The sequence below is a fragment of the Pleurodeles waltl genome, chromosome 5 (genome assembly GCF_031143425.1).
Source record: "Pleurodeles waltl isolate 20211129_DDA chromosome 5, aPleWal1.hap1.20221129, whole genome shotgun sequence".
In the NCBI taxonomy this organism is placed as follows: Eukaryota; Metazoa; Chordata; class Amphibia; order Caudata; family Salamandridae; genus Pleurodeles; species Pleurodeles waltl.
The window spans coordinates 1,511,205,277-1,511,218,059 of NC_090444.1; the positions used below are offsets into that span (position 1 = coordinate 1,511,205,277).

Genomic DNA, 12,783 nt, shown 5'->3' on the forward strand with positions numbered 1-12,783 from the left:
GTAATTAGCTGAGTACTGTTTTGCCAAATGGGCTTCCTACACCCTCATCAACTTACAAGGCACCTATATTTGGACAACCAAGGTCTTCTGGTATGCCCCCTGCTTCCTGTTCATCTTCCTCTTTCTAGCCTTGTAGGTTCTTGGGTTCAAAACTCTGGAATGGTCTGAAAGTTCTTGTGAGACACCACATTACTCTATGTTTAAATTATGCCTTAAGGATCATCTTTTGAACTTTGATTTCTTTGACAGATTGATAAACTTCCTATGAGGCTGAAGCCTTGTAAACGTCTCTCAGCGATTGTATGATCCAGTTTGAATTGTATGCAGTTCATGTGTGTGCTACAAGCACCACATGCAGTCACATAAATAAACACATAAACACTGTGTACAATACTGATTTCAAACATACATCCAAGAATGGAGACCACTTTGGAGTCTAGACTGACGAGCAGCAATGCCAACCCAAAGGCTCTTTAATGGTATCACAATTATACATGTGGCCAATCGTTGCATTCGGCAGAGAAAACTGTCAGCTTATTTGCACTGCCGTAGAAGACCATGGCTTAAGAACCATGCTGATCTGCATTCCTAGTTAGATATTTAGAGGAAACAGCTCTATAGCAACAGTTAGCCATACAATCTGAACGAAAAAGCTCCACAGAGTCCATGTCATGCAGTTGAAGCATGACCTGCTACAATCATAAACAATATGAAGATACATTAAACTTAGTTACACAATTTTACTTCCAACAGAGGAAATTGCTACAGCTTGAGCCCAGTGTGATATGTATTCAATATCATGTACCTTCTCAAAATGGGAACCATCATTTTAAAAAAACTCAGGAATCCAAACCATGAAAGGTACCCACTGGATTACACTCAATTCAAGTATAGTAGCACAATATCACTACACTATAAAGCATCAACTTGGAAATAGAACACAGGACAAAGAGACAGTCCATTATTTTGAGAAATCTATCTATCTGTCTATCCATCTATCTAGCTAACATTTGCTAATAAGAGGCTTTTTCAATCAGATTACTTAGTCATCCATACTTTTTACACCCATGTTATTAATAAGATCATAGTCATCACAGGAAATGTCTAATAAGATCAGCGCTTATTAGTGAAAAATGGTGCACAATATTAACCAAGATCAATCTGTCACCATGCCAATTCTTCTCACAAAATATTTGTGGTTACACCACGTAAGATGTCATACAGTCACTTTAATGTATTCTAGAAAAAGAATGCTCTCTAAGCATTCACTACTGTGTACAATATTTCACACTTAGATACCACTGAAATTGCAAGCTATTCATTTTCACTAGGTTCTTGCAATTATTGAAACTCTTCTGTTACTTTGTCTAGTGAAGTATTTTATCTGATACACATTTTTGTGTTTGTCCTTTTCCTAACATTATTTAGGTGCATAATCAAACGACGAGACTTGAGCTTCAGCTTCTCGAAAATTCTCTATCCACGAACAAATTAGAAAAGCAAATATCAGATCAGACCAATGACATCTCACAGCTACAAGACAAGAACAGGTAATTTTAGTTGTCAATGTAATGTTTATGAACAATTATGTACAAATGTATGACCATAACAGAAACCTTGTACACACATCCACTCAATCCAGTACAAAGGAAGGGGAAACTGAGAATCCTAACATTTCCCTTTCCTCAATAAGCAAGGCAAGCGCCTTGAGTTCTTAACTTCACTCAGTCAGAAAGACTACGTCGGACTTTTATAGCTGAGAGGTCGAAACATTTCCTAGACTGCTTCGGGTCATTTATTACTAGAGAATATAATTAAATAAAACAGATATTACTCACATTCATATGCACAGAGGTAAAATATTGACACCGTTTAGCATGGCTACAGCTCTGAATTTCATGCATGTAGCTATAACTATGAAGAGCGGATTTACAATTACTAGAATGCATTACATAAATAAATGATATTCAAAGGTATAACTAATGGGATAGCACCACTGGTTTTAACACTTTGGGATTTGTATGTCACCTTCATATGCACAATCTGTTGTGAGGGAAACAAACCATCAAGAAAATGCAACAAGAAATTATAAGGTGAGCAACAACTGATAACCAATAAGTGAATATGCTCCATTAAACAGAAACCATCTTTATATTGGCACTTAAAAGAATATCTTTAGAGCAAGTTGTCTGCATGATGACCTCATAAAATTTTAAATATTCTATTTCGTACACAAGCACCTCATTATCACAGCAAATCAGCCTCATATGAACACAGAAAAAGCTGGTTACTACAAATAAAATGAAGGAGACTTTAATAAAAGCAGTACTCCCTTGAAAACTATCAATCATTGTATTAGCATGAATCTAAAGGCAACATACGCTATTCAACTGAAAAGCACAAGACCATCAATCAATTCTTTGCTAAAACATAGACAAGATCAGAGCTAAATTTGTAAGCACAAAGCAAGGTACCATGGTTCATTGTATCATACCACAAAACATACCCATAAGGACCACCTTCCAGATACTCTCCACCACAGACGCTGCTGACATCCTCGCCACCTTCAAGCTACAATCATGTAATCATACTTACCAGAGCACTTGCACCCCTCATGAGAATAGCTAATACCTCTCTTACACAAAGCATCTCCCCAGTTGGTCTGGAAACAGCAGAACCCTCCACACTACAGAAAAAAAGTACACTGCTAAATGAAGCTAACATGATTACTATTCATATTGTTAGATCCATTACTAGGTACTGTTGACATACTATAGCTCGACTACCCTTGTTTTCTTCAAGTACAACTAAGCAGAGTGCCTAGCCTAGCCCAGATTATAAAGATATCTTTAATCATGCAACAAAATATTTATATTTCCTTTAAATGACATTCGGAACAACAGAAACATTTCGAGAGTATAGAGGCAGTCTATATGCTACTTGTACGAGAACGGGCACATGTGCAATAAGTAGATCCATTATGTCCTATGTATCACATGATGAACTATGCCTTCAAAAAGCTTTTAACAGAAGCAAAACTGCACCTCTGTCTTTTGAAACACTTGAGTTGACATCTTGCATGTCTGGGTCAAACATGGTTCTCTCTCAAATTAAGATCCAAGGTGCCTCGGGCAGAGGATACCCTTAAGGCATTTGCAACATAGGAGGGCTTAAATGTAATCAATTCCAATCTCCCTTAAGCCATTATACGTCCAAATAAAACAGACCCTTGTGATCATGTTTCAAAAAGAGGTATGCCTGGAAATAGGAGTACGAAAGGCAAAGTGGCTTGGAGGCGAAAGAAAGTGGGAAGTGAATAAGAAAACAAGTGTGGAATCTAAAGAAGCTTCCCCTCCCTGCAAAGATACATGAGCCCCGAAGACAGCACAAGGATGAAACGTGTGCCAATGTTACCTAACAGACGAAGCAAGCACTCCGGGATAACAACACGTGATGACTGAAATTAGCTGATTGAAATAACTAAGGCTGAAAACCTCAGTACGGTTTTGTGTTTCTATGAGAATAACAGATGTTCAACGATCACATACTTTATGAAACATACACTAACATGCCACTACAATACAAAGTTGTAAACCACACAGAGGCGCTCACTTAAAGTATCCCAAACCTTATTGGAAATGTCAATGGTTGAACAAATGCTGGAAACTATTAAAGCAAGTACAAGAAATGGAAAAAGTATCATTCATTTGATTTATTAATTTAAAGAACACTTTTGCAAGATGAATCCACATGTTTATACTAACAGTAGAATGAGTATGCTTCTAACATGAGAATGCCATAATAAGGATGCAGAAGTAAAGTGCATTTACCACTCCCAGCAGCTTAAGGCAGGGTGCTTGGCAGCCCTACTTCTTAGAGCAAACGGCAAAGTAAAATCATGGTTTTGTAGGCCATGACCTGTGATTTGACATCTGTGTCAAGGATCGAGCATAAAATAGTATGCGACCGTGACCTTTTGCTTGACAATGTGACCATGACATGTGTGTCTCTAACCATGTGTTGTTTTTCTCTTTTGTATGGCACATTAAAGGTGGTTCAAAACTCTCATTCCCGATTATATATGGAGCAAGCGCACTTCCTGGCTCATGCACAGCAATGTATACTATGTAACTCGACCTAAGCACATAACATTTAAAAGCCACAATATGAAATGACACCATCCGACCAGGTATGCATTAAACTCAAAGGGAACACTCTGATGTGCACAAATGCATCATGTAGGCAACAGTTCTTTACAGAACCGAATGTGGTGCAAAGTTAAAGGGGTTTTCTGCCATGAAGAAGGCGGGGAAATCAGCTTTTTAACATGACCGAAAATGTAGAACTGTTTCTCATTAAAAACCGAAGCTCCATCAGAGCTGTTGTAAATTGCTAATCCGGGAAGATGCCTTATCTGACTTCATCATCTTCTGATTCCTCCTCCTGGGCTCCCTTTTTGGCGGGTGCGAAGGTTTAGTCCAAAGATATACCGGGAACCATGGACAGTGAAATAGTTTAAACCAGTGGTTCCCAACCTGTGGCCGGGGACCCCTGGGGGGTCCGCAAAACCTTCTTAGGGGGTCTGCGACTGCTAAGAAAATAAAAAAATATTAACAAATATTAAGAAATTAGGTCCCCAGCTTCCAATAATGACTCAGGCAGGGGTCCCCGAATTCCAATGATGATTCAGTGGGGGTCCCTGGGTTCCACTAATGTTAAAGTGGGGGTCCACAGGAATCAAAAGGTTGGGAACCACTAGTTTAAACAATCAATGAGAAATCCAAAGCTCAACACGGCGGGGTGGGCTGTTTATTTCATGTGAAGTAAAGACTAGGGTACGAATGTGACACTATTGGCGTTAAAAGAATCACCCTTGTTGTGCACTCATAGTCAAGTATTTTACCACTGAATACGGACCATGGTATGGTAAACAAAACACAGCTGTGTGTGTGTAGCAATCTAACTTAGGACTTATTTTGGTACACTTTCTGTACTGAAAAATAAATCATATTTTCTATCTGCCAGGCCCTTGGTTGCCTCCTCTGAACGTGATGTTTTCCATTTCTAAAAGTAATTGTTTGATATCGAGCGCTATGTAAACACTCTTTCGGATATTCAATTTCCGTTTCCACATGAAATTCTGCTCTGTCGACTAAACTACACAAATATTCTTAATTGAGGGGGCTTTAGAGCAATAACTATGTTTTCCCTAATGATCAATAGAGGAAATACCATCTGCTTGCATGAAACAATAAATGTGCCAAAGTTCAGAGGTTCTTCCGCTGGAATAGGATGAAAAGAATTTCCACAGCATCACTGACTCTTCATCTACAGAGCCTTTCAGCTGCCCCGGGTGCAACACTCAACTGATTACTATAATAATAAGTGATATGTGGGGGAAAGATGACCTAATGTATAAGTATAATAAAATGTATAACTCTTACACCTCGGACCCTTGAAACGTTTTATTGTATTTATATTTACTAAGGAGATAATGATAAGGTTTGCAATATGTTTCCTAATATTAAATGAAAGTTTCTTTTAATTAAGAAGCATACAGCTTACCAAATGTTGACCATGCACAGCATTTTCTTCTTTACCACTGTCATAATTAAAGTACAATTGTCATGAGCTAGGAAGGAGAGCTGTGAGATGTAAAGAATAGTCCAGTGGAACAATGTCCAGTATCCTGGTGGGTGTATTAAATCCGCTTGATGTACTTATTTCTATGACGCAAAGTTTACTAGTAATATTGCATCCTTTCGCCAAGAGCATAATTTCACATCAGTTTACTAAATATCCTGCTACTATGTCTTCCTTACTAAGCGTATGAAGGTTCTGCATATATATCTGACAATGGTTGGGCTCTCAGTGTGGAAGAGTGCAAATCCATCCAAGGGGGTATCTAAGCAGTGTGAGCAGCATATTGAAATACGTTTCATTTTTCTAATATGTAAAAAAAAAAAACAAGGTACAAAGAGCAAGAAATACACTTGAATTAGAAAAAAATTGTAATTGGCACCACTGAACCCTTGTTAATACCAACTCTATTATAATGAATAGAGTTTGCTTACAGTATTGTCAGCAATGCACATAAGGGCCAGGGTAACAACAGATGACTACCATATGGTAAACAGTGTGGTAAAATTATGCACCACCTTCTCAAAGTGTAATTTGAGCTTCGGTGCAATTATATAGAATTTACAGTCATGCCTAAGGTTATTTTTACAGCCCTAGTTATGTATAGCAGTTTTTAGTGTGTATCTGTGAAGGTGTGCTGGTTTTCTTCCCTACATACGTAACACATCAGTGGAGTTCTTCACCAAAGGAAAGAGGCCTGGATGGCACACATTCAGCTTTAGCACAGAGGCTATTATCTCTAGCCTGCCTAATGTGTAATTATAGCAAACTGTCTGAAGGGCAACCTTAATGTATACATGCCACACCGAGAACAAATGAATGTAAAACTCTTTGTAGTGGTGTAAACTGACGCTGTGCCTCTTGAAATGCGCAGTCCATTAGAGATACTTTTAGATCGCCCCTTTTTGAAAGACAATGCAAACATAATGTTCAACCAGACAACTAAGGGCTACTACACATAGGTAGCAATCTCAGACATGCAATCAAGCAGATACTATGGCGTGCCTGGGTAGTCTCATCTGTAATGGAGACTGTCGAGGGAAATGTATTCTATAGTGGTGGACTTGTTAGTGTCTTTAATGGCTGCACTTAGGTCCCACTTTCATAACATCCATCACACTTGCTTGCAATTCACAACCTAACGTGCCCTTTAACAGCACACAAATCAGGACTGGCCATGTAGTCCATGTTTTTCTTACATCAGTGAACACATATGTTCTAATTGTGTTATTCATTTATTTGGTTTTGTTTTTCCTCTAAATTTAAATTTAGATGCAGTCTATCTGAAATATAACCAGCTTTTGTACCAATACACTAGATCAGTGGTTCCCAACCTTTTGGTTTCTGTGGACCCCCATTTTAACATTAATGGAACCCAGGGACCCCCACTGAATCATCATTGGAATCCGGGGACCCCCGCCTGAGTCATTACTGGAAGCTGGGGACGTAATTTGTCAATATTTGTTAATATTTTTAAATTTTCTAAGCAGTCGCGGACCCCCTGAGAAGGCTTCGCGGACCCCCAGGGGTCCCCGGACCACAGGTTGGGAACCACTGCACTAGATTACCTTGCCAACATACTTGTGACCTCAAGTGGGCAAAGGGCATCCTGTAGCCTCCACACTATAAAACTAGAAATCAAGAGAGTTAATAACAAAAAAGAACTCACTTGCACATACTTATAAATGTGTAAACAGTGCATCTAGGGCTGTTCCTATCCCTTTTCGAGTCTGGAAAAAACTTTAAAAAACACATTGTTCCTGAAATTTCTGTCTCGTCTCCCACCTCTGTAAAGCATTCCCAATATCTTTTGTCATTTTATGATCAATAATTAAACTGTAAACATTTCACCATTCCTCATTAAGTAACCTATGTAAATATTTGTAAAAGTAAAATGCACCTCATCATATCTATTTATCCTTCTTGTGATATACCAACCATATTCCTTTACGATAAACACATAACATACAAAAACAGAATATAATCCATTAATGTCAATATCTTCTTTATTTTAAGACTTTGTTGCTTTTTAAACAATTGTAGTTTAATGTCTTCAGTTTCCATAGCACAGACATTACCATGAGAACAGTTTTCATTGATAACCCGTCTAAAAAGCTACAGAATGTGGTAAGGTTATTTGATTACCTACTTTAACACCTATGCTGACTCCTTAGACTTCTCGCCACATAGTCCTCTCCTGATTAGCAATAATATGTAGGGCTGTACAATCTTTCATTCTCAAGATTGTGTTACAGAAGCACTTTTTTAATCTATGAACACGTTTATAAAGTAATGCATTATGCTACGTTTTTGTTTCGTGACAAACATGTCCAGTTGTCATACAAATGTTTTTAGTTATTCAAAGGTCAAATCCTAGAAGGACAATTTTTCATAAACTAAATAACTTAAAACACGACACTAACTGGCTAAACAGTTAGGCCGAGAAATGTCTAAAACACAGAGTCATGAAGGTGAGACAGTCAGGAAATAAAAGACAAACGGAACAAAAGCAACCAAAATCACAGATGAGCTGAAAGCCAAGGTATAGAAGAAGGATGGTAGCTCCCTTATAAAGAGAAAAGTCTTGCAGAAAGTTGAAAAACAGTTGGTGGTGCACATGGGAACCAGCTGGAGTACAGACAAAGTTGCCAGGGGAGGTTTGATGGCAAGCTGGAAAACGGCAGATGGAGTTCTCTCCAAAAGTGGGACCAAGGCATATATATACTTGCTAAACACTGCATGACAAAAGGGTGGGGATGTGGGTGGTAAATGAATCACTTTGAAAGGGAAAAAAGTACTTTGAACGGAGTGTGTTACACTGTGTACACCATAACATGACTATGAAAGCAACAGAGAAACAGACTGAAGTGATCAGTATGATTTGTGCTAAAATTGTATGAAAAGTTGAAATACCATTTATTAAAGACAATGTGTAAACGATTGAAGTGCTCAGGGATGTCATCCAGATTGAAAAACACCCTCCGTAGGTTCTTGCTGAGAAGCTGGAGTTTTACTGACATGCAGTACATTCTAAGGAAGGACAAACAAAACTGAAGAACTGCGAGACGCCAGCACTTAAGTACATTTAATAGTTATTTTTTTAGATACTGAATAAACTGGTCATTGGGTTGATATGTCAGAGTGGAAGAAATGTGACATGATTTGGATAATCAGTAAAAGTGGTTAATCTAGGAGGTGGTTACATAAATTCAATTGTGAGGCCAAATGCAAAATCACACACTTACAGCAAATAAATCGTGAAGCTGACGAGCCATATATAATGGGGGGCGAGGGCCTAGAGTGCTGAGGTTCCAAATCCTTATTTGCCGGATCAGCCTCGGCCAGATCCGTTCAAAACTTCCTTTCCACACGGCTAAGACCCTACTCAATGCCCTGATCATAGGCAAACATAGCTACACCAGGTGCCTCCTCATCAGCCTCTTCCAATACTTCTTTGCCACTTTCACCTCATCAACTTTGCCACATGCTTCCCCAGCCACTGCCACTTTCAACTCCTGCTTTATAGCAGGTCACTAAGAAAAATTCTCGATATATTAAGCAAACAAAGCTATGACACATTCTCTTCTTAACTCAGCAGCTAAACTTATACTTGCTCACTATGCTCCGTGATCCTGCATTTCCCAGCCACCTGCAAGAGCCCACACACTGCATCCAGATTCCACACCCTCACCCAGATGGTTCTCTTACATTGAACACTTTCCTACGTTATTGTTGTGTTTAAATTATTTGAATTTGTATCGGTCACCTAGTAGAGAATGCATTACTTGCTATTTCAGAAAGCCTACGAACCATTACCAAGAGAAGCAAAGCAACCATTAGGCCCCTATACTTATGAGCAGAGTTGGGCACCATCACCCATTATTAACTAAATTGGTGGCTACATTCTTATGCTAGATCATCAGGAAAATTGTCATGGAAGGTTCTAGCATTGCCAAGTTAATTCCTGATGGACATGAAATAGATGGTCATTATTATATTACTGCTGTGTGGTCTGTGTGGCACCAAGATTTTTGGCTTGTGTAGGCTGTATTTAACATTGCTAAGAATCCTAATGAAAACTCTTCATAGTCAAATTTATAAATACACAGACAACACTTCAAGCTGCCTTGGGATATATGCATAAAGAGCTAAGCCACCAAAATGCCTAATCTGATAGAAATACAATGAAAGACTGAATTCAGCCTTAAAACCGGCAAGGCTAAACAGCAAATCCTCGTGCGTGCAAAACAAGTCTCAAAGGACAATGGCCAGATATTGGGCTTACTATTTCATCATATCTCCACTTTACAGACATCAGAAATTCACTCCTGTACTTTTAGGTTTCCTACCAAATGGTAGTCCTGGACGATAATTCTGTCTGTGGCTGGTTTTCTGTACACGTTCAAACATGTATCAGAGAGAGTATGTAAATGTCTTGTTTCGGCACTTCTGTAGCAAAGCTCTGTCAAGAGAGCAGGCCGCATAGACTATAGGATCAAAACTTCGTTAGGACCTGTGCATAACATTACATAAAGGTCACACAATAATCCATTCACAACATGGCAAGCGAAGGCTCAGCGTACTAGAGATTTCTGGCCCCTCTTTGCAATACACACAGGTCCCACTGCGGAAAAGGAAACATACCCGTTGCCTGAAGTGTGCTATAAATGAAGAATCATCAGATAAACAGATATTAACCCTGATGAAGTCCTATCTTGGGGATGAAATGTGTTGGCTGGGCTGATATTGAATTGGATTTCTAAGGAGGGCTGTATTTTTATATGATAAGACTCTTAAAGAATGTTTTAGTACTAATTGATTTGTGAACATCAAAATATTTTGGGGGGGGGATTTCTTTAGCCCTCCCTGTTATGTATGGATTTCTGTTGGATGAATGAGCTCTGAGCTGTAGGACCATTAGGAGGGAGAGTGCTATTTCCATATACTAACACCAATGCAGCTGCTTGGTGGCCAATATTGCTCTTCCGGTGGTTTTTAAAATGGCCACACATTACATCTGACTGCTTGCTTGTATCCTCCAGTGTACCATTAACAGCTCAATGGCAAAATCCGACCTGTATTTCCCAAAACGATTTTTTGCAATAATGTTGACAATGTTGCTTGGTAAATCATGAGCACCACCAGTCAGTCACAAACCAACAAGTACACTTCTAATTGATGAATGATACTTTTAATGATGTTTTGTTTACACTTTGTAAAGTAAGTTATAATCATCATGACTCCAAATCAAACAGGAATTACAATGAAAAATACAGTCATGAGACCAATCTGAAGTACAATTGATTACGATATGAGAAATCAGAATGTGCAACGGAAAATATCTCCCATCTTCATTGGTTAACCATATATCTGCATCACAAAAACAATACCAAATGTTTGTACTACCTTCAGCTGACCTCCGTTACAGTCTTTAAACTACATTACATTTTAAAGCCACCAAATGCCTGAATTTATGACACGACCAGCTAAAAACTCAAGCATCAGGAGAGGTTGAGTCATAATAAAGTCTATGATGCGACAGGTCTTTAAATTTATCTAATTACAAGGGGCCAATCCAAGGGCATATATTCAATTCAAGGGCTAAAAGCCCGATGTGTTATGTTTTCCACCACATGCTGGCTAACTGAGAAAATTGGTTTGATTATCTAACACCCCAAAAGTAGAAACATTTATCACAACTCAATACGTATGTAGACAAATCAGATGCATTAAATCAATTTATAGGTTAAAAGAGCAAATATTCTGTGTTACGTTGCCCATATAAGTTATGCCTAAAAGTCATTTAGTACAAAGGGTACTATCAAAAGCAGTTATGTCCAACTTATGTTGAGTTAAGTTTGTCAGAAGTAAAGTAAAACCCTCAGTAACAGAACAGCTCATTCTCTGGCCTCATGTGATATACTGCATGGAAATCAGCGGAGATAAATCACTCGTGCCTTTCCTTGATATTTATTTGTAGTAACCTTATGTTAAATTACATTGAGATCAACTGTGTTTTTCTACTTGCTAAATGGAATGTGTCACTTTTCTAATTAACTATACAACTTCTTATGTAAACTTTTGCACTAAGCTCCATAGTTACTTTACAAACAGGATTTTTGCAGAAGGAAGTAAAGTGAACACAACTCGAGGTTCACAGTTTAGATGACTGAAAATTCGACCTAATGTTCATACCTAGACGATATTTTAATCTTCATTAAATAGTTTTCTTACATGTAATGGAAAGATCACATTCACCATGCCAATATTTTAAATTGTTGTTTTTGCAATAACATTTTATCGCTTGTTTAATAAAGCAAATTAAATATTCTGCAGAAGCTAGCATTGTGTAATGGAACAACATATTTCTTACGGGCAGAAAAAAATTGAGGATTTGCCAACATATTTTTTTTTCTTGATCAGCTTTTTAGAGAAGAAAGTCCTTGACTTGGAAGATAAGCACACAGTGCAGATCCAGTCAATGAAAGATGAGAAAGATCAACTTCAACTGCTGGTGTCTAGACAGAATTCAATCATTGAGGAGCTCGAGAAGCAGTTAATATCAGCGACTGTTAACAACTCATTTCTTCAAAAGCAGCAACAGGACCTCATGGAGACTGTTCACAATCTGCTCACCATGATGACGCCTCCAAACTGTAAGTTGGAGAAAGTAATCCTGCCATTGGCACCCAAGTAGCGAGGTCTATGGTATTGATGCTCGGCAGTCATATATTGAGTGAAATGAGAAAGTAACTTTGATAGCCTTGTGACTCTTCTTCTTCAGGTGGTATAAACAAAAGTATACGTTTCTAAACTGGTAAATGTAAAGGGACCACTGACAGTTGAAATTAATTTTTTAGTTCTCTATACATAACACTGGCAGAGAAGGTGCATCCTTCAGATGTTAAAATAATGTTCAGTTTGGCATGATTTGAATGGCTTCACTAATGCGTGGGGAAAAGGATAATGTATTTTTTTTAATGTTGCTCGTTCTATGTACAAATCTCTTATTCTTGAAGCAGATTACAGCACGAGGAAATCTTTTTGGAAAGTTCTTTGCTTATAACGCATGGGAAAATCCAATTTTGAAGTATATAGTTTTTAAGGACTTATAACTGTGATGACATATTACAGCAGAAGTCC

General features: G+C 38.2%; 2 protein-coding genes across 3 annotated transcripts in view; one reads left to right on the plus strand and one right to left on the minus strand.

Moving 5' to 3' along the window:
- MCPH1 (microcephalin 1) overlaps positions 1–12,783 on the minus strand; it is a 1,086,437-nt gene that overhangs the window by 454,090 nt on the left and 619,564 nt on the right. The window lies entirely within an intron of this gene.
- Positions 1–12,783, plus strand: part of ANGPT2 (angiopoietin 2) — a 183,957-nt gene that overhangs the window by 105,414 nt on the left and 65,760 nt on the right. Inside the window, exons 3-4 of the mRNA XM_069235812.1 lie at positions 1,429–1,550; positions 12,064–12,296. Of these exons, the coding sequence (XP_069091913.1) occupies positions 1,429–1,550; positions 12,064–12,296 (355 nt within the window). The remainder of the gene's footprint in view (positions 1–1,428; positions 1,551–12,063; positions 12,297–12,783) is intronic.